The sequence below is a fragment of the Dendrobates tinctorius genome, unplaced genomic scaffold, assembly GCF_039654945.1.
Source record: "Dendrobates tinctorius isolate UK_male_01 unplaced genomic scaffold, ASM3965494v1 ptg000029l, whole genome shotgun sequence".
Classification (NCBI taxonomy): Eukaryota; Metazoa; Chordata; class Amphibia; order Anura; family Dendrobatidae; genus Dendrobates; species Dendrobates tinctorius.
Window position 1 is genome coordinate 39644112 of NW_027361697.1, and position 23688 is coordinate 39667799.

Below are 23688 nucleotides of genomic sequence, written 5' to 3' on the forward strand. Positions count from 1 at the left end.
CATAGCTGACTGACGGTGAAGTCATCAAGACAACCTCAGGCTGCTATGGCAACGATTGGGCCTCGCGATGACGTCGCAGGAGCACCGATCTGAAGGGAATGGGAGGACCCTCTCCCAGCCTCCTAAATGCTGCGATCGCTATCAATCGTGACAAAAGCTCCCGGTGGTGATCGTGTGGGCACAGCTCCTCTGCCTGCATGATCACCATGACATAAATATACATAATTTTGCGGGAATCCCTTCCCAACTGTGACAAACTTACATGAAATGTCATGAGTGAGTTAAAGAGAAACTTTCTCCAGTTTTAGCAAGATCAACTGGCCACATGGAATGATGGATGCCAAGCTGAGTTAAACATTGTTTTTATATATTCTTCATCGCAGACATATTGGTTTGTAAAGTTTAGGTTATAATATATGTTATAGTTCATCTGGAATTTACCAGAGATGTGTCTCTTTGGAGTGTGTACTTTTTCCCCTGTAAGAGGTTGAACAGTTATAAGCAGGCAGATGAGATCTGGAAGTATTTGTAATGATACATAACTCAGCTCTGTTTTATCTCTACACAATAGCTGTAGAGATCAGTGAGAAGAGGTGGCTGTGTTCTTTAATCCTCTGCTTGACACTTCCTGCTTATGATTGGTCAACCTCATGTAGAGGAAGAAGTACACGCCCTCGAAGATAAATCTGACAGGTATAGAGAAACTAAGGGTTAGCGGACCCATGGAAGTTTGAGTTCTGGTACCCGACTCGAACAGTTTGGCTCAAGTACCAGAACTGTACCCTAACTTGAACAGAACCAGCACCCCATTAAAAACAATGGAGACCCAATCTTTGGATCTGGGGAAAAAAATTTCTCTTTCTCTTCCCTGAAACTCTGAACATTATATCTGACTTCTGGGAGAAGTCTGTGTTCGGCGTATAGCAAGGGGCACTAACTGTCCGGTACGAACCCCAAACTTTTAAGTTCGGGTTTCCTGATCTCTAAGAGCACACTCAGCATGTCAGCTGATCGCAGTCGATACAAATCCTTCCAATTTCAATTTTTTATATACTCTAAATGTCAGGAGAATTAGGCTGTTGGCACCAAACTTGCCCTGCTGACAATCCCTTTAGAGGTTATGCAGCCTGTCACCATTGGAGGTATTATAATGGTGTTATGTACATGTTAAAATGCACACTGTCATTGAAAGTAATCATTCATACAATGCAAACCTGAAGCACTGGAAAGGACCATCCAATCAGCAATACAATCAGTATATATACATATATATATATATATACTGATTGTATATATATATATATATATATATATATATATATACACAGTACCTTACTAGAAGAGTTCACAGCCCCTAGACATTTTCCTACCTGCTGGTATATGTTTCGGGTTTTGCTGATCTTGCTGCTGTTGCTGTTGTTGCTGTCTTCTTGCCAACTTTTTCATCTGTTTAAAGCAAAGTACAGGAATAAGACTGCAGAATATAGCCGTCTACGTGGTATTCTGGTAATACAATCACTTTATATATCAGATCCGGGAATAGCGAGATGAGCGTTTTCTCTAGCTCATGTGATAATCATTCCTCTTCCTTGTTAAATATTAAATGGTGTGTTGTATGACGTCTATTCACACTTGCGATCAGATTATTTTTACCTAAAAAAAAGGCTAGAGTTAAAGATCTAGGTGATACTGTAACTGTTAAGGGGCCTTTACACATAACGATATCGCTAGCGATATCGCTAGCACATCACCGATTTTGTGACGCAGCAGCGATAACGCTAGCGATATCGCTATGTGTGATATTTACCTCCAACCGGCTCCCCCGCTGTCAGTCGCTGATCGCGCGAGATCGCGCAGCTCCATTTCTCGTCAGGCGCTTCCTGCTGGGCTTCCTGCTGGCGCCGACGAGCGACGTGTGGGCGCGGGCGGGAGGACGCCAGGATCGGTGCGTCTGAAAGGTAAGTAACGACCGCTGCTGCGTCGCTGCATCGCTGGTGAGATCTGCCTGTTTGGCAGCTCACTAGCGACCATTTAGCGATGCACCAGCGATCCTGACCGGGTCGTATCATTGTCGGGATCACTGGTGCATCGCTAAATGTAAAGGGGCCTTTAGACCACTGTATGTCACATCGCTGGGACCCCTTACCAGATCACAAACAGAAGGAGTTGAAAGGAAGAGCAGGTTGCAAGTTTATTGAACAGCTATATTTTGCAGCTTTCATATTTTTTCACTATCATCTTTTCCACTTCCTTCGACCATGTTTTCATTGCATTTTTTAACCCCTTCACTACCAAAGGTGGTTTGCACGTTAACTCCCGGGCCAATTTTTACAATTCTGACCACTGTCCCTTTATGAGGTAATAACTCTGAAACGCTTCCATGTATCCCAGTGATTCTGACATTGTTTTCTCGTAACATTGTACTTCATGTTAGTGGTAAAATTTCATTCAAATAACTTGCGTTTATTTGTGAAAAAAACAGAAATTTGGCGAAAATTTTTAAAATTTTGCAATTTTCCAACTTTGAATTTTTATGCCCTTAAATCACAGAGATACGGCACACAAAAAACTAAATAAATAACATTTCCCACATGTTTACTTTACATCAGCACAATTTTGGAACCAAAATTTTTTTTTGTTAGGAAGTTATAAGGGTTAAAAGTTGACCAGCGATTTCTCATTTTTGCAACACCATTTTATTTTTACGGACCAAATCACATTTGAAGCCACTTTGAGGGGTCTATATGATAGAAAATACCCAAAAGTGACACCATTCTAAAAACTGCACCCCTTAAGGTGCTCAAAACCACATTCAAGAAGATTATTAACCCTTCAGGTGCGTCACAGGAATTTTTTTGAATATTTAAAAAATGAACATTTAACTTTTTTTCACAAAAAAAATACTTCAGGTTCAATTTTTTTTATTTTACCAAGGGTAACAGGAGAAATTGAACTGCAAAAGTTATTGTGCAGTTTGTCCTGAGTACGCTGATACCTGATATATGGGGGGAACCACTGTTTCGGCGCATGGCAGAGCTCAGAAGGGAAGGAGCGCCGTTTGACTTTTTCTATGCAAAATTGGCTGGAATTCAGATTGGACGCCATGACACGTTTGGAGAGCACCTGATGTACCTAAACAGTGGAAACCCCCCACAAGTGACCCCATTATGGAAACTAGACTCCCCAAGGAACTTATCTAAATATGTGGTGAGAACTTTGAACCAACAAGGGCTTCACAGAAGTTTATAACGTACAGCCATACAATTAAAAAATCATATTTTTTCCACAAAAATGATCTTTTCACCCCCAATTTTTATTTTCCCAAGGGTAACAGGACCCTAAAAGTTATTGTAAATTTGTCCTGAGTACGCTGATACCCCATATTTGGGAGAAAACTACTGTATGGGCACATGTCGGGGTTCGGAAGGGAAGTAGTGACGTTTTGGAATGCAGACTTTGATGGAATGGTCTGCGGGTGTCATGTTGCCTTTGGAGAGCCCCTAATGTACCTAAACAGTGGAAACCCCCCACAAATGACCCCATTTTGGAAACTAGACCCCCTAAGGAACTTATCTAGATGTGTGGTGAGCACTTTGAACCCCCAAGGGCTTCACAGAAGTTTATAATGCCCAGGCATGAAAATAAAAAAATCGTATTTTTTCCACAAACATGATCATTTAGTCTTCAATTTTTTTATTTTCCCAAGGGTAACAGGAGAAATTGGACCCCAAAAGTTGTTGTCCAATTTGTCCTGAGTACGCTGATATCTCATATGTGGGAGAACACTACTGTATGGGCACACGTCGGGGATCAGGAGGGAAGTAGTGACATTTTGGAATGCCGACTTTGATGGAATGGTCTTCGGGTGTCATGTGCGTTTGGAGAGCCCCTGATGTACCTAAACTATTGAAACTCCCCACAAGTGACCCCATTTTGGAAACTAGACCCCCCACGGAACTTATCTAGATGTGTGGTGAGCACTTTGAACCCCCAAGTGCTTCACAGAAGTTTATAACGCCGGGGCATGAAAATAAAAAAATAATTTTTTTCCACAAAAATGATATTTTTGCCCCCAATTTTTTATTTTCCTAAGGGTAACAGGAGAAATTGGACCCCAAAAGTTGTTTTGCAATTTGTCCTGAGTAGGCTGATACCCCATATGTGGGGGTAAAACACTGTTTGGGCACATGGCAGAGCTTGGAAGGGAAGGAGCACCATTTGACTTTTTCAACGCAGAATTGGCTGGAATTGAGATCAGACGCCATGTTGCATTTGCAGAGCACCTGATGAGCCCAAACAGTGGAAACCCCCCAATTATAACTCCAACCCTAACCCCAACACACCCCTAACCCTAATCTCAGCCCTAACCCTAGCCCTAACCCTAACCCTAGCCCTAACCCAAGCCAGGGGGTGATAACGGGGGGTTTGATTAACTATTTATGGCGGTTTTTATGTTTGGCAGCTGTCACACGCTAAAAGACGCTTTTTATTGTAAAAATAGTTTTTGCATCACCACATATTGAGAGCTATAATTTTTTCATATTTTGACCCACCGAGTCATGTGAGGTCTTATTTTTTGCGAGACGAGTTGACGTTTTTATTGGTATCATTTTCGGGCACGTGACATCTTTTGATCGCTTTTTATTCCGATTTTTGGGACGCAGAATGAACAAAAACTAGCGTTTCATGAATTTATTTTGGGGGGTGCGCTTACACCGTTCCGCCTGCGGTAAAATTGATAAAGCCCTTTTATTCTTTGGGTAAGTATGGTTACAGCGATACATCATTTAGGTCATTTTTTTATGTTTTGGCGCTTTTATGCAATGAAAACAATTTTATATAAAAAATAATTATTTTTGCATCGCTTTATTCTGCGAGCTATAACTTTTTAAATTTTTTGCTGATAATGCTGTATCATGGCTCGTCTTTTGCGGGACAAGATGACGTTTTCAGCGGTACCATGGATATTTATATGCGTCTTTTTGATCGCGCGTTATTGCACTTTTTATTCGGCGGTGTGATAATAAATCATTATTTTTTGCTTCGTTGTTTATTTTTATTTTTTAAGGGGTTCACTAAAGGGGTTAACTAATGGGACAGTTTTATAGGGTGGGTCATTACAGACGCGGCGATACCAAATATGTGTACTTTTATTGTTTTGGTTTTTTTATTTCCAAAAAATGAATTTATTTGGGAATATTTTTTTTTTAATTTATTTAGCGATTTTTTTAAAATTATTTTTACACTTTTTTTTTTAACTTTATTACATTGTCCCAGGGGGGACTTTTAAAATTATTTTTACACTTTTTTTTTTTTTTAACTTTATTACATTGTCCCAGGGGGGACATAACTGTCATGTGACAGATCGCTGATCTGCCACATCACAGATCACTGTGACAGATCAGCGATCTGTCACAGGCACTGCACAAGGCTTCCTCGTGCCTGCGCTTTGCAGGCACTGAGGAAGCCAGCTCCCTGCAGTTCCCGAAGGTCCCCGTCGCCGTCTTGGATCCGGGGACCTGCAGGGATGGAGCCCCCCGCAGCAGCGCTGCACATTGCGCTGCTGTGGGGGGCTCAGGGAAGCACGGAGGGAGCCCCCTCCCTGCCGATGCTTCCCTTTAACCCCAGGTACACCGCAATCGTGTTTGATCGCGGTGTGCAAGGGGTTAACATGTCGGGGCGGTCCGTGACCGCCCCTGACACATTGTGCCGGGTGTCAGCTGTGATAATCAGCTGACACCCAGCCACGATCAGCGGCGCTCACCACGTGGGCGCCGCTGATCGCTATGACGTAATATTCCGTCCATGGGAATTAGGTCCAGGGTCACATGGACGGAATATTACGTCCATTGTCGGAAAGGGGTTAAGGGAGATGCCATAACTTTTTTCTTTATTGTGTTTAACTGGTTAAATAATTTTATGTGCTGATAGTTTGAATTTTACACACACAGTACCAAGCTTCTGCTGCCAAAACCCTAGAAGGATTAGGAGCAACATGCAGTAACTTGGAAGCTTTGCTTATATCGTCCTCAATGAGAGTTATCAGGCATGAATTGTAGGAAGCAATGCAGACAGATGCTGGTTTAGATTTCTTACCTTTGCTCTTTGATTTTGGAACCAGACTTGCACCACCCGGACACTCAGGCCAGTTTCTGCAGCAAGTGTTTCCCTCACCTTCACAAAGGAAACATCAAAGTAGTCAGTGTACAGAATATTCTATACAAGAATAAACAACAGGACTTATAAAGTGACTAGATGGTGGCCAGATTCTAACGCATCGGGTATTCTAGAATATACACTCACTGGCCACTTTATTAGGTACACCTGTCCAACTGTGTGTTAAGACTTAATTTCTAATCAGCCAATCACATGACGGCAACTCAGTGCATTTAGGCATGTAGACATGGTCAAGACAATCTCCTGCATTTCAAACCGGGCATCAGTATGGGGAAGAAAGGTGATTTGAGTGCCTTTGAACGTGGCATGATTGTTGGTGCCAGAAGGGCTGGTCTGCGAATTTCAGAAACTGCTGATCTACTGGGATTTTCACGCACAACCATCTCTAGGGTTTACAGAGAATGGTCCGAAAAAGAAAAAAAATCCAGTGAGCGGCAGTTCTGTGGCCGGAAATGCCATGTTGATGCCAGAGGTCAGAGGAGAATGGGCAGACTGGTTCGAGCTGATAGAAAGGCAACAGTGACTCAAATTGCCACCCGCTACAACCAAGGTAGGCAGAAGAGCATCTCTGAACGCACAGTGCGTCGAACTTTGAGGCAGATGGGCTACAGCAGCAGAAGACCACACTGGGTACCACTCCTCTCAGCTACGAACAGGAAACTGAGGCTACAATTTGCACAAGCTCATCGAAATTGGACAGTAGAAGATTGGAAAAACGTTGCCTGGTCTGATGAGTCTCGATTTCTGCTGCGACATTCGGATGGTAGGGTCAGAATTTGGCGTAAACAACATGAAAGCATGGATCCATCCTGCCTTGTATCAACGGTTCAGGCTGGTGGTGGTGTCATGGTGTGGGGAATTTTTTCTTGGCACTCTTTGGGCCCCTTGGTACCAATTGAGCATCGTTGCAACGCCACAGCCTACCTGAGTATTGTTGCTGACCATGTCCATCCCTTTATGACCACAATGTACCGAACATCTGATGGCTACTTTCAGCAGGATAATGCGCCATGTCATAAAGCTCGAATCATCTCAGATTGGTTTCTTGAACATGACAATGAGTTCACTGTACTCAAATGGCCTCCTCAGTCACCAGATCTCAATCCAATAGAGCGTCTTTGGGATGAGGTGGAACGGGAGATTCGCATCAGGGATGTGCAGCCGACAAATCTGCGCCAACTGTGTGATGCCATCATGTCAATATGGTCCAAAATCTCTGAGGAATGCTTCCAGCACCTTGTTGAATCTCTGCCACGAAGAATTGAGACAGTTCTGATGGCAAAAGGGGGTCCAACCCGTTACTAGCATGGTGTACCTAATAAAGTGGCCAGTGAGTGTATATGTAGAAGGACTGCGCCTATCGCTGATTGGTTGCGGCCAGCCGAGCGCGACCAATAAGCGACGCGGGATTTCCGTTACAAACAGAGATACAGACAGAATTAGACGATTATATAGTAGATGTTAGTGGGACCCCACTGATTCAGAGAACTAAGGGGACCCTAAGTTGGTTAGCAAAATGTCCTCTGAATTTTACCTGGCTGCAAAAAATAGTGAAACGAGTGCAGCGCTATACTAAGCCTCCTAATCCTCAAAATAGGTGGTAATCTCAGCGATCAAACCCACCTATAATAAAGTGATGACATCCTAACAATATGCCATCACTTTATACTCTAGGAATAAAACCCTTTTAACATTAGATTCTCTGTAATATCATAAATTTGTCATTTCATGTGGGTTAGATGAGTTATTAGGCTCGTGTAGTCGACTGTTTTAATCCAACAAGGGCTATCCATGGTTATGGCAGATGATAGCACTCGTACCCATGTAATTCTATAGGGCTCTGCACATGTCCGATTTTCTCGAGAAAAAAAATCGCAGCATGCAGGATTTGCCTCCGAATATTGTATGGCACTTGCCCATTTCTGTTTATTGGTCCATGAAAAAAAAATCGGACAGCACTCAGACGACATCCGAGAATGGTCCAATTTTCATGGATTAGTCTGTAAAGTTTCCAGCACAGGGCCAAGGACTTTAATAATATAGCACAGCAGACTAGCAGACTTTATTATTTTGTACAGCATTCTTGGCAAAATATGGGACAAAGGATCCAAATGGAGTCTCCAACGTAGCTACAACAGACTTTTAAAGTCCAAATTGGTCCATCAGACGTCAATATCAACTGCTATGACCATTCCGGCAGAGCATCATAAATTCCAGCATACACAGAAGCCTCACTGCAGAGATTAACAGAGGCCTCACACATTTGCAAACAGCATGCCGCTCTATTTATGGGCATTGCTGTGTTAATACTAGGCTTATGAATGACTGATCTTCACAAATATCTTGGATGTGTAAGGTGGCGGAAGCTGTGGATGAGGTACTCCTCACTTACATGAAGGTGGGGGTCCTAGCTGGGTGTGTGGACTGGGGGCTATGAGGGTACTACACCCTTAAAGGCCACATGTAACCAATGTTTCTGATTGGTCAGGACCAGATGTTTGACAGTTCAAGGAGGGAGACCACGAGTTCAAAATAAACTTTTTACTGAACATTAACTTGGGTAGGGTTATGTACAGTAGATAGCGGGTGAATATCTTCCCAAACGTTCTCGTCACATTTTCCTCTCACAAATTCAATCCCTTTCTCTTCGCGCTTTACTTATTCTCTATCTTCACTATTCCTCACTACTTCACCACAAACCAGCTCAACGCTATAGTTCAGCTAGCAAGAGTCCTTTACACAACCCGCAGTTCCGCATCTTCTTTCTCCTCGGGGGATCTATGGTGCCAGTGTAGCCAATACTTCTTTTCTACTGATGCTCTGGAACTCCCACCCAGGGCTCTTTCTTTGTCTCACATACTTCATCCTATCTAGGCCCATTACCTTTAGGAGCTATAAACTTTGGACCTTATTGCTTGGCATCCTCTTCCAGGACCCTGTTCTGGTAAATCACTCTGTTCTTAAGTCACTCATCCTTGTTTCTGCTCCTGATCTCTCTATCTCTTTCTCCCTGTCTCTTCTCACTTCTAGGGACACCCAAGAAATGCAGCACTGCTGACACCAGACCTTAAGTTTCTTCTCTCTACTCTACGAGCCCTATTTGACATCCAAACAGGAAACTGTCTCTTTCCCTTCAGATTAGCCACTCCCACTCTGGGCAAGTCCCAAACATTAAATCTTGATTTCTCTATTGTCCAGTAGCGCACGTTATCAACATTACTAACCCAAGTCACAAGTCACATTATACTGTACATCACAATAACACTTGTTTCTTCAAGAGGAAACATGGGCAGTATATCCATCTCCTTACAGCTGCACCTCGGTAATGACTTGGGTGCACCTCCGCTTCAGTGCATCTTTACTGTTAGGATGATGGATGCTACTTATATATATGAGAAATGTACTGGTCCCACTTCTGTAAAAGTCACATTTTGTGAAACTGGAATTCCATTGAGCCTCACTATTATTTCAACAGTTATGCAATTGGGTTTACCTTTTATTTTTCTGAAAATGTGGTCCATTCTGATCCTCCTTTAACAGCATTTCATATTTTTTGCCTATCATTGTCATTCTGTACCATATACATGGATGTTTGAGTTGATCCTTTAAATTACATTTTACAGAGGGGAATAAAACAGGGTCTGCGCTAACCTACCTTCCTGCATGGTTTAGAGGAGACCTCAAACGAAGCTTTGAAAGCTCTTCTCTGCTGTGTTGTCAAAATAGTCCTTGGTCTTTTAGGCCGTTTTTGATCTTTACCATCTTCAGTTCCTTTTCCATCTTCAAATTTACTTCCATCTTCATCATCATCGCTCTTACCTACAAGTAGGAAATTGTCCAACAATTTTGCTCAAATATATAAGAAGTTATGGTAACTGTTTGTTTTTTAACAGTCTACATAGTTAGGATCAGCTGTTTTACTAAAACTAGAAACATTATTGAATGTACATCTATCTTAAAACTATCCTCCTATTTTTTGTAATAAGGTTATTACTAAAAGAGTAGTCTTTCTCCTATCCCAAAGGTAGGGGAGAATTTGCTGATCGCTGGAGGTCCAACTCCTTGGACCCCCAGCAATCCCAAGACTATACTCTGGCTCTCTGAGAATGGGTGTGGGGGTACACATCATTGTGGTCCTTTCATGACTTAGGAAAGTCTGACTGACGGCTTCACTGTAATGACCCCTCCCAAAACCCACACTTACCCCTTCTTAACTTAAATAAGACACGACTGCGTGACATTGGATGTAAAAGGCCACAGCAGCCCCGTTTATTAACACCAAACAAGCAATAACATTTTATCCATAAGTGTAGAAATATTCCATAAACATAACCACCAGCAAAAGGAGGGGGGGGTAAATGAAGAGTCCATTGTACATGATTGCAACACCAGCTCCACCACGTGCCCTCAGCCGCACCCCACCGGCTCGAGGACACCCAGCCGAGTGTTGCAAAAACCCATTGTACATGATTGCAACACCAGCTCCACCACGTGCCCTCAGCCGCATCACACCGGCTCGAGGACACCCAGCCGAGTGTTGCCCAACCAATGTCCTGCTGGGACCCAGCCCAGCAGGGACCCACGTTAACATGCCCCGCTGTGACCGAGCACAGCAGGGTCCCACGTTAACATGTCCCACTGTGACCCAGCACAGCTGGGACCCACCTTAACCAAGTATACCATTGCACCACCAGGGGTAACCCGCTCCTGCACTGGGTTCACCCCCCCGCTCTTTGTGCAATCCACCGACTTCAAATAGCCCCTTCCTTTCCGCCACCGCGAGCACGTATGACACCTTGTACGTGCGAGTACCACCACCAAAAACCCAACCCGAGCCGACTCTGCGGCTCGAGTAACCAATGTTTCTGTACCAAGACCAATCGATCAAAACTGATCCCCATTAGACCTCACAATGCCAACCTACACCAAAATACCAGTACAACAAGGTCAGCCACACCCAAGACCTGCAACTAGCCAACCGCATCGTCCAATCCTATCCACCGCCTGCGCGACCAGTCCCCAACCTGAGCCGCCGCCTCTGCCTCGTTGAGACCGCAACATTGCAGGCGCCTCCGAAAATTATACTTCACCTAATAATTAATCAAAGCCAACCATTATTGCCGTGAACAAAAGAACCTACATTGGTTCCCCAAACCTCCAATAGATTCTTGAAAATGTGCCCAGTAAAACCCACTATGTAGTCATTCCAAACAGGAGCCCCTATGGACACCAACATGAGCACGGCTCCCAGGCAGAAAATTGCACTCCACCTGATAATAATCAAAGCCAACCATTATAGACGTAACAACAGAACCTACACTGGTTCCCCAACCTCCGACAGATTCTTGAAAAACGTGCCCCACTATATAGTCATGAACAACAACACGAGCATGGCTTCCAGGCAGGAGCATTCAGGCCCGATGTCTCAGATCAAACTCCTTGACGCCCCAGCGACCAAGTCTCCACCACACACGTCCAGTACCAAAACGCTGTTGGTCCCGTCAACCCTGCGTGATAGCATCTATCTTAAAATATCCACCCAACTAGAAAACATAAACCAATCCACCCCGTAATCACCACGACCCGGAACGAATTAATTGTGTGCATCACCCATGCACTTCGAACCCAGAATCACAACACTATTGTTGCCACCCTCTTACCAAAAGTGAGATGTACTCCGCACCCATTCCCCGCTGAACTGCGGATTCGACACTACTCACGAAAGAAAAGCGACTCCACACCACCTGAAGTCCAGGAAAACTCAGACACACATCACGTCTCCCGAAAAACCCCAGACACCATAAACCCGGGCCATCCGTCAAAACATTGCACTCACCGGTGCCCGATGCTTGTCCGCCACTCAGCCTTAAAGCACCGCAAAAAGCACCCCCAAACGGAGCACAGCCCCAGACGATTACCAGGTCCTTAGAATCATTAAAAGTCAATGCACATCGCACTAGCTTCCCCTGCCACAGCGTACCACCAGCCCGACATTAATGAAAGTAATGTTATAGCTGCAACCTGCTCACCCACTACCTAAAGTACACCTCCCCCGCAGCAGCGCTGCACCACAACCGTGTCCCCATAATACCAGCCGGTCCTGACAAGTGCGCATAACGGAATAAATGACATAGCCATGTATTGCCGGACGGGCTACACCCACGCGGGAGACCATTCACACGGCCATCGAAACAACATGTCCTGCCTCATGCTCTATACAGAATTCCTGACAAATGGAACAACACCCGCTGGTTAAACAAACCGTTCACCAACCAGGACCCCCGAGACCAGTAAAGCACACGCTGGGTTACCCAACTCAAATGTTGCATCATCCTTGCGCAACACTTCACCCTGGCCCCCCCGTCTGGGGGCACCCAAAAAGAAAAGACTCTAAGGAGAGCTGTATACCCAGAAGGCAAAGCAGGACCAGCTGCACCCACAATAAACCTCCTAGCCCATTGTAACGAAAAACTATCCACTCTGTATAATAAACTCCTACGTAGCTGCAATCAACGGCTGTAACAAATACCACCCGATACAGTCTGCCAAAAGCTCAATCGGCAACCCTAAAGAACCGCAGTGAGAACCCACCAGTCCTTACGTACAAAAGTTGTTAAAACTGCCCCAGGGCAGCCACGACCAGCAAATTACCGTAAGAACGCCATATGACTGCAGATCATGCAAAAAACCCCCAGTGGATCGTAGCCCCACGTATTCAATAACCAAAATCAACCCCCCAAAAACAGCAGCGCGATATACACGGGAACCTAATAACGACCCCCGACTGACACGATGTACTCGTTAACCTAACCTGACTTAGACATAGGGCCCCAGGTGAATCAAACACTTTGACTTATCCAAACACATGATAACCGCAACAACGCCCAGAGCATGAAGAAAACCAAAGTAGTCAAGGGTTGGACCATGAACAGAAATAAGCACACCACCTTCCCTAATACCAGATAGTAGTCCCAGGTTGGACCATGAACAGAAAATAAGCACTGCACCATCCCTAATACCAGATAATCCCAGACTACCACACAGAAACCAAACCACGGACCTCAACAACCGGACATTGACCAACCATAACCCCACGCCATATCTACGTACCCCCAGAAATTAACCAGGAAAACAAATCCGGTAAAAGGTCAACTCCAAGCCCCCCGGGGGAAATGTCATCCATTGCTGCCAGAAAGGCAGGTTCCCAAAAAATCTGCCATCCCAAGCATCTCGACCTCACCAGAACGTCTGCAGCAACAAACCAAAATGCCCCTAGTGAACATAAAAACCCTTAGTACACTCAAAGCCCCTATTGGAGAACTGAACCCGGCATATAAATAAAACACACCCTAATGAAAACTCGACCACCTACCCCCTCACCTCTGACCAGCAATAGAACACACCCCACTGTAACGTGCAAGATTAAGCCGCCCGATGCAGTGAACTGCCATCCAACCCTTATCAAATACTAGGCGCGGCAATAAAACTGCTCACCACATCAGTAAACTACCATCAAGCCCTTATCAAATACTAGGCGCGGCGATAAAACTGCTCACCACATCAGTGAACTACCATCAAACCCTTATCAAATACTAGGCGCGGCGATAAAACTGCTCACCACATCAATGAACTAACATCAACCCTTATCAAATACTAGGCGCGGCGATAAAACTGCTCACCACATCAGTGAACTAACATCAACCCTTATCAAATACTAGGCGCGGCGATAAAACTGCTCACCACATCAGTGAACTAACATCAACCCTTATCAAAAACTAGGTGCCATATCCGTATCACCACCTGAATTACTCACAAACCGCCATGGAATCACGACCAGTCATACACAAACACCCAGAGAATGCAAGCACAATTATACTAACCAAAATAAAATGATGTTGTCACCTATAGATATACCCACTATCATAAAAGCAAACTAGCATGAAATTAAAAAATACCTCCCAACACTCATGAAGTGATTCCGGACGTCTGCAAGGTAAGGAATGACCATCCCCCCACAGTTCTGCCCTATATATCCATCCCACTACTGACCACTCCCTGCCAACTCACATTGCACAATAAGCCCCATAGCTCCAACCCACACCTTCCCCACAAGCACAAAGCACTACTGACCACTCCCTGCCAACTCACATTGCACCAAAAGCCCCATAGCTCCAGCCCACACCTTCCCCACAAACACAAAAGCACTACACCTTACCCTTCACTAACCCTCAGGCCTAGCAGCCCTCCTTAGTCATGTGCGCCCTCCCTGTAGCCCCTTTGGGGCAGGAGTCCGGGCTTGCCTTTATCTATGGGACTGCTATAGCAAACAAAGTACAGAGCTTGGCTATTTCCTGCAGCCCTGTAGATATTAAATGGAGTGAAGGTTGAGCAGGTGCACAATTATTCAATTCAAGACAGGTTTCCAGAGGACCTTGCTATTTTGGGAATAATGTTTTAAGTTTGCTTTTACCCCATAAAATAAGAAGAAGGCCTTAGCCATAATCTAATGTAACAACAATCCACACAGACGAGCATTGTTTTGCCCTGACATCATCCTATTTCTCAATTTTAAGGTGTGTTTTTGTCTGGTAAAAAGTAACTGATGTTTCATAAAACTTTTTACATGTCATATTGACAAGTAAAAAGTTTTGATCAATAGGGGTCAGGTGCTAAAGTCCCCTTTCCAGGCTCTGAAATTAAGTGGTAGAAGCGCTGAGCCTGTTAGTTGTAATTTGCTCTTTTCTTCTTGCTCTTTGCTCTGCTCATCTCCTCAAAGATGTTTAAGTCTGAAGACCACTAAACCCATCTACCCCAGGAGAGCCGAGCACGACCCATCACAAAGGGGCACAGCAAATTTGGTGTTTCTATAGTTTTTTAATACCGGTACATATATATATATATATAATTTAAGTTGTACTTTTCATATTTTAGATGTACAGTTCTGCTTTGCATGTCATTTTATGGCTTTATGGAATTGGCCGGACACCTCTATCCATTCTTTTTAGCTATTAGTCTACATTTCAGCACCTGGACCACCGCAATCAAAATTTCTAATGGCAATATGATCCATGAAAAATGTATTTAAATGAAAGATTTTCTTTTAAGCCTACTGGATATGATGAGATTTCACAATGGACCATCTAACTACCGTATATACTCGTGTATATGCTGACCCGTGTATAAGCCGACCCCCCCCCCCCCCCCAATTTTGCCACAAAAAAATGTATGTGTATAAGCCGAGGGTGGTGCCGCACAAGCATTAATGGTGGTCCAAAAAGATGCTCCATAGATAAATACCCCCATAAAATGCTGCAAAAGGGTTAATGGTGGCCCAACAAGATGCTACAAGGATAAATACCCCCATATGCTGCACAAGGATTAAAGGTGACCCAAGTAGAAGCTCCATACATAAAATACCCCCCCATTTGCTGCACAAGGGTTAATAGTGGCCCAAGTAGATGCTCCATATATAAACACCCCCCATATGCTGCACAAGGGTTAATAATGGCCCAAGTAGATGCTCCATATATAAACACCACCCATGTGCTGCTGCTATAAAAAAAAACACATACTCACCTCTCTGTTGCTGGGGGCCAGGCGCCGGTGTAGCCGCTGTCTCAGGCCCCCGGCACTGGCTATATTTACCGTTCCCGGTTCCATCGCTGTCGCCAGGTCCTGTGCAGTGATGTTAGCAGAGGGCCGCACTGACTACGTCACCGCGCCCTCCGCTAAATGTCACAGCCAGAGGACCGGGGAGACATCGATGGAACGGGGAGCGATAAGTATTGCTCACCTCCCCTGTCATACTCACCAGCCCTCTCCTGACACCCGGTCTCTTCAGTCCCTGCTTCCAGCATGATGTTGGTGTCCAAGCTGTTCCTGTATTCAGCGGTCACGTGGTACCGCTCATTAAATATGCACATATTCATGAGTTTAATGAGCGGTACCACGTGACCGCTGAATGCCGGAACAGCTGGGACACTGAGATCATGGAGGAAGCAGGGGGGCTGCAGAGACCGTGCCAGGAGGGGGGAATATGGTCTCTGACACCCCCACTCCCCCACCCCCGCTGACCCCGTATATGACTCGTGTATAAGCCGAGAGGGGGACTTTCAGACCAAAAAAATGGGCTGAAAATCTTGGCTTATACACGAGTACATATGGTATATCTACTGTAAGAGCTAATTTATATAATTTTTTTACTAATGTATGTTGTATACTAAAAAATGTGATTGCTTAAAGTATACGTGTCACTAGGTCAAAAATGGCTCATTTCTTGCTCCTATTTTATCTCTGCAGCACCCATGGGTATCACTTTTTTTCTTTTATAAATTCTACATAAGGTTCCAGAGATATAGGCCTTTTTGTTTGGTGATATTTTTATTGTCTTTTCTAAGGGGGCGTGGCTCACAGGATTCCTTGGGGGCGTGTATTTATACTACTCTGTATTATTACCTTACGAAACAAAACCCCCTTATTAAAGACCATGAAAACTAGCACTAAATAAAAAGGGCCATATCTCTGGAACTATACGGCAGATTTGAAAAAAGTACTCAGTGAAGCAGCAGGGAATAAAATATGAGGTAAAACTAGCTACTTTGGCATGGTGACAGGTCTTCCTTAAAAAGCCTATTTCTCAATGGCAGACTTTTTCCATGTGTCCTATTACAACGTGTGGTCAATAAAGAGGGAGACCCCTAAATTAGTTACAATAAAGAGAAGTCATGAAAGTGCAGCCACATATTACAGAGTTGATCTATATTAGTGAGATTATTGGTGTCATCTTCCTGTGATAATACAGTAATGGTCGAACAGAATCTGTAAATGTTACAAATAGCTTCTAACTCTCCCACTCTCTCGGGAGGATATGGCATGCCCCTGCACTAAATGCTCAGCCCATTGAATATGGCCTGTTGCAAAGGGAACCTTGCAGAGGAACTCCCTGAAATCAGCTTTTCATCAAGGAACCCTTCTAAGGCTAGGGTCGCGCAACAGTATTTTCTCTCATCTGAGAAAATCGTACTGATTATGCTAATCACACTGAGATCAGAGTTTGATCCGATTTTCTTGGATGAGGAGAAGATGTGGGAAAAAATTCTCCATCTTCTACATTGTGTCGGCCCACGGAAATTAAACTCAGATGTCATTCAAGTGTGATCCATTTTTTGCCACGGATTCAATGACTTGCAAGGCCGAGTGGGATCTGAATATCAGATGCAAATGTGAAGGCTGTGATTTTTTTTTCCTCGTGCAGACTCCATGTGAAGGAACAAAAAATGGACATTTGCACGGCCTCATAGACCATAGAGTAACACTGGTCCAATTTTGATCTGATGTCTTATTGGAGCGCTCTCAGACCAAAAATACGATGGTCTGCACAAACTCTAACAAAAAGAAATTGTCCAAATTGGATAATACCCATTAAGATAGATAAATCAGTTCTTCATAGCTTTTATATAGCAACTGTTGGTTTTGTCCTTTTTATAAAAGTCTCTTTCCTTTTTTTGCTGTTGTGTAATTTAAATCCCTATTCCAGAATATTTTGTGGTGAGACGATCGAGATTGTGAAACTTGTCAGCAAAACTAATGAATATTTCAGATCCTAAACTACCTGTAATAGAGCATAAATTATTAAGAGCACTTTTTCTTTAGTTCCATTACAGCCAATTTGGAAAGGAAATGATCACTGAATTAATAGAGTAAATTTATCTGTCTATGGGGCTTGATTTAGAACACAGCGGGAAGATGGAAGTATCCTGCTAATTAATAACAAAGTGGCTGATGATAAATGCACAGGTCTCTCCTGTCTCCATCTGATTTATCTCATTACTACAATCATTTACTTATTATGTACCATTTATATGGGCATAAAAGACATATAGGGTCAATTATTATTTTTAATATTACTTTAAATAGATTTACTCATTTGTCTATATGCTTTATGTCCGTACCTGACCGCTTAGGACAGTTGCAAAACAGTTGTCAGAAGGTACAGTAAAGTAATGGCTGTGCAAACAATAACAAAGACTGAGTATGAAAACCTATAAAATCAGCCATTTGCTTCAACTATAGGTATGATGGGTCCAGATCCAGTTAAATTTAGTCACTGTGCTGCCAAGAAACGGTGTATCCAACTCAGCCTGCATCCAACTCAAAAAGACATTCGGGAGTAGGTATTGTGAGTATTATTTTCTTTTTTTTAACCTTTGAATGGCCTTATACAGTTCAGCAAATTGATGGCCAGCCGGCTGCCATTTTGCTGAATTCTCACAGTGCACCTTCTGAAAAATCTCCATTCTGGATAAAATAGATTTTTTTTTAAATTTTTTAGTAGAATTCAATTTCACTGGAATAAATTGGCCCAACTCCACTGAGAACCTCTCCGACAATGCTGATTGGCTACGAGTAACCAACAGTGCTGCGTGCTCCTCTCTTGAGTCCTTTCCAGTTGAATGCAGACACTGTACACAGCTTTCCTTGGCTGTGGATCTTGAATTGCAAAATGCAAACAAAAAAGTACCGTAATTAAAATATCTGATAACAATTCAGTTATTCCAAGTATCACTTCACGTAGTCATCTATGAATAATATGAGTATAAATTGTACTTCCTATAAGGAATCCAGCCTGGTCATTAACTATACATTTTGGTCCACCTTCAGAAACCCTCAGTCTGTTACTGTTGGGGACTTGGGGTAAATTTCTACTAGACATCCATTCACTTACAGTAATTGCAGGGAAAACATAATACTGCATCCCAGCCAAATCCACTACAGCAAGAGCTACTGTCTGCACTGACTCTCTGATCTGGCTAATAGAGACCCTCCTCTATGATGTGCATATTCAGACTATTCATAGAAATTCAGGGGTGGACATATCATTGGTACGTGGGTGGCAGCGGGCAGGCCACAACTGCGGGCTGGAGTCGAGCAGTGGCGGCCGCGGGTGGCGGCAGGTAGGCCGCAGCCGCGGGCTGGGGTTGGGCAGTGGTGGCCACGGGTGGCAGCAGGTAGGCCGTAACCGCGGGCTGGAGCTGGGCAGCGGCGAGCGGCTGTGGGGAGGCCGAAGCCGCGGGCTGAAATCGGGCAGCAACGGCCGCAGATGACAGCTGGCAAGCCGCAACCGCGGGTCCAAGTGTCAGGAGTGGGAGCGCGGTCGTCCGGTTGGTGTCCCTCTGCTGGCTGCTCTGTGCCATCTGCTCCCTGATGCTGGTGAGTCCCCGTCTAATCTCCCTGGTCGACGCTCACTGCTTCGGGCTCTCTGGCGCCACCTAGGCTTCCTGCTCCTTCTCGCCCGTCGATGCAGGATGCAGTGATCAGTAGTTGGTCAGTTTTTTACCTCAGTATTAGTAAACCAAAACCAGGAGTGGGTGATAAATCCAGAAGTGGTGACATGTTTCTATTAGGCTATGTGCACACGCTGCAGATTCTGCTGCAGATCCGCTGCGGATTTGGCCTCTGCGGATCTGCAGCAGTTCCGCAGACAGTGTACAGTACAATGTAAGTCTATGTGATCTACAATCCGCTGTGCACATGCTGCGGTTTTTCAACTGCGGAAAAGCTGCGGTTTTGAATCCGCAGAAAGAATGTCAATTCTTTCTTCGGATTCGACTGCGGTTTGCCACCTATTCCATTGTCCAGGTGGGAAACCGCAGGCTAATCCACAGGTAAAACCGAAGGTTATTTTACCTGTGGTTTTACCTGCGGATCTGCAGATACAAATCCGCGGGTGAATCCGCAGCGTGTGCACATAGCCTTATACTTTTCCTCTGACTTTTCCACTCCTGGTTTTGACTTACAAATACTGAGGTAAAAAACTGACCAAATACTGACAGTATGACCGTAACCTTAAGGCAAAGTGCACAGAGACATCTTTTTCAGGCAGATTCCGCCTGGATCCCACCTGAAAAAGTGCTTAATTAACATAAAAATGAATGAACATATGCACAGCAATGTCAAAATGACTTGGGCATCTGTTCTGTTTTTTGTAACTTCTTTAACCACTTCAGACTTTGAAAGCCGTGAAGCACTTAAAAGAAGTGACTTGACTACTCTTCAAGCAGGCTTCCCTTATTTTGTAAGTAACATTAAAAAAGCCACTGCAAGAGCAAATAAAAAGACCTAAAAGAAGGTGCTGCAGGAAAAACACTGCTGGCATTTTCCTGAAGTGTCTTCTGTTTTCAAAACTACAGGTGCTTCTCAGAAAATTAGAATATCATCAAAAAGTTAATTTATTTCAGTTCTTCTTCAATACAAAAAGTGAAACTCATCTATTATATAGAGTCATTACAGAGTGATCTATTATAAGTGTTTATTTCTGTCAATGTTGATGATTATGGCTTACAGCCAATGAAAACCCAAAAGTCATTATCTCAGCTAATTAGAATACTTTATAACGCCAGCTTGAAAAAATGATTTTAAACTCTGAAATGTTGGCCTACTGAAATGTTTATTCAGTAAATGCACTCAATACTTGGTCGGGGCTCCTTTTGCATCAATTACTGCATCAATGCGGCGTGGCATGGAGGCGATCAGCCTGTGGCACTGCTGAGGGGTTATGGAAGCCCAGGTTGCTTTGATAGCAGCCTTCAGCTCATCTACATTGTTGGGTTTGATGTCTCTCATCTTCCTCTTGACAATTCCCCATAGATTCTCTATGGGGTTAAGGTCAGGTGAGTTTGCTGAAGCTTTTAAAAAATGCTCAAAAGCTGGGATATATGAACAGCAAGTTGTTTTACCATGGAATTGATATGGAAGATTCTTTTGAGCTTTTTCTGAGCGCATCATCCAGTAATTTTAAGGAGATAAGCAGCTAAAAAAAATTGCAGTGCAAACATAACCAAAGAGTTTTTACCAATTTAAATTGTTTACATCATGGGCGTATTCAGACTTCCATGTGAATTGGTCCAAGTTCGGAGCGCAAAGCACAGATTGGCCCCGGATCTCCGGACCCAAGTGTGATAGCTTCATTGAAATATATGAAGCTGTCATGCTCGAGTAGACCAGACCATACTTTGCCATCTGATCTCGGACGGATCTGCACGGACTTCTGCTCCCTAAATCCCCGCACCAGTACTGCATTAGATTAGTTCAATGCATTTAAAAGAACTTTGAATTAATATTCAATATTTTGTTAGCCATTTTATTTTACTATACCCTGTTTAGACTGAGACAAAGCAGCCCCATTTTAGCATGAACCAATAACAAAGACTCATACCCAAAATAAGGATCGAGTAAAGAAGAGATCCATCATAAAAGATTTATTTTTATTAGATCACAAAAGATTAAAAAAACAAAAAATAAAATAAGCAAAAAATGTCATATAGGGGATCACACCCCCGGAATAAGCTGGTGGCGAAACGCACATCGGGGTGAGGGGACACGTGGGTGATCACTCTACCCTGGTATACTACTAGCTGTCACAAGGTAATTTGTATATACAGCACTTCTATCATTACCATCTTTTGATGTATATATCTCTTGTATATTGTCTGTGCATCTTTATGCCTTTGAGGTATTTCTCTATCCACCATCAAACTTTGTAATAGATCTATTTGATAAACCTTATCTACCACTGCATTTAGTGATACATTCAGATACATGCATATAATCTACCACCTTTTTCGCTTTGTTCTGTCCATTCTCATATTTATGTGGAGTACTTTGAGGACTTCTTTCCTAATCACCAGCAGGACTTTCTTCATATGAGTCATAAAACAACATACGGTATATCTTCTTTGTGCCTATTCCTTGAGCAGTATTAATTTTCAACTATTGATAGTGTCAGGTTTTGTCAAGAGGATATTTTAAGTCAGTTATAGTCACAGAACCAATATATTATTGTACTTATACCATCTTGTCCACTATATCCATGCTTATTTGGTGTCACCCAGTAGTATCCCCTATATGACATTTTTTGCTTATTTTATTTTTTGTTTTTTAATCTGTTATGATCTAATAAAAAAAAATCTTTTATCATGGATCTCTTCTTTACTCGATCCTTATTTTGGGTTTGGGTCTTTGTTATTGGTTCAAGAATTTGGAAGTGCCATTTAAAAAATTAACTGATATTAATATTAACGGATATTAATGTTTAGTCTATTTTAGCATGGCAGTATAGCATGGCAATATAGATCTATATTACAAATGCCAAGCCAAGAACATAGACTGAGAAAGAGCAAACATGAGCACACAGGGGGATTGGCCAATATGCTGGGACCCTAATATCGCCCAGCTTGTCACCACCTGCTACAAAACATCATAGTTGTGTGGAATAAAAGGAGACAGCTCATAAGACCGATGCAAACTCAACAAGACGAGACTTAATTTTAATTAGTGAGATCCCCGCAATCTCAAGTGTCACTGGCGTTAGAAGGGCTACTTAATTAAGCCTTAACCCTCTTCTCTTAGCCCTGCCTGAGAAATAGGAAGCATATTGTGCTTGGCAACCTTTGTATGAGTTGGTCTTGGATGGCTCTAGACAATTGTAAGGTCCATATTGTACCAGAGGTGTTTCTCATTGTATGAGATGACGGCTAAAAGGGACATTGCAGATAATAAAGCTGCACTCATCGGTCTCTTTCTTGCCTATTGAATCACTAGTTCTTTGGTGTGAGGGAATTAGATGGAGCGGTAGAGTTTGGGCACTTAATTGGAAATGTGGATGGTTTTTGAGTTGGTTCTGTTTACATAGGATTGAGTGCCTGAGACGACAGAGGCTGTAATTGAAGTACGAGCTTTGGAGATTAGCTTTAGCATATGGGATCTGCAGCTCTGCTCTGTGCCTTTCTACGTTTTCCAATAAAATTGGGTTTAACTTATGCTTTCCCTCTCTCACCCTCTTGTCTATGGAAAACCCTTTGAAAGATAGACATTAGAAAAAAAAAGCAAGGCAGGGGGATATAAAGAAAGACCAATCTTGGAGAATGAAGATGCCAGTGGATAGACAAGTCTCAGACAACAACTCCCTCATATCTGCTATGTATGAATAATACTTTCTTTAAAAAAAATAAATAAGACCAATTAATAATCATGCACTATTTTACTGTATTCTGGTATAAACAGACAATAAAGTTACAGCGGCATGTTAACGATACCCTTGGTCAAAATCACTGTAATTGTGAACAGTTAAGCAAGATGAAGATGAAATGATCTCTAAAAGGGCTATCGTTAAAGATGACACATTTGTTTTGTATTTTAGGGAAATTATATTTATATATTACATTTTAAATAATACAAAAAGGAAAATGGGCAGATATAAAAGTTTGAGCACCCTGCATGGTTAGTACCTAATAGCACCTCCTTTTGAAAGAATGACAGCTTGTAAACACTTTTTGGAGCTATCCACGAGTCTTTTAATTCTTGTTCGACGGATTTACATCCATTCTTCCTTGGAAAATTCTTCCAGTTCTGGAAGATTCCTGGGCTATCTGGCATGCACTGCAATTTTGAGATCTAGCCACAGATTTTCAATGATGTTCAGATAAAGGGACTGTAATGGCCATTGTAAAACTT

General features: G+C 43.1%; 1 protein-coding gene across 1 annotated transcript in view; it reads right to left on the reverse strand.

Annotated features, from left to right (window-relative positions):
- Positions 1-23688, reverse strand: part of LMX1A (LIM homeobox transcription factor 1 alpha) — a 202090-nt gene that overhangs the window by 9614 nt on the left and 168788 nt on the right. Inside the window, exons 5-7 of the mRNA XM_073571624.1 lie at positions 9833-9996; positions 6097-6174; positions 1371-1446 (exon numbers count right to left, since the gene is read on the reverse strand). Coding sequence (XP_073427725.1) covers positions 1371-1446; positions 6097-6174; positions 9833-9996 — 318 coding nt within the window. The remainder of the gene's footprint in view (positions 1-1370; positions 1447-6096; positions 6175-9832; positions 9997-23688) is intronic.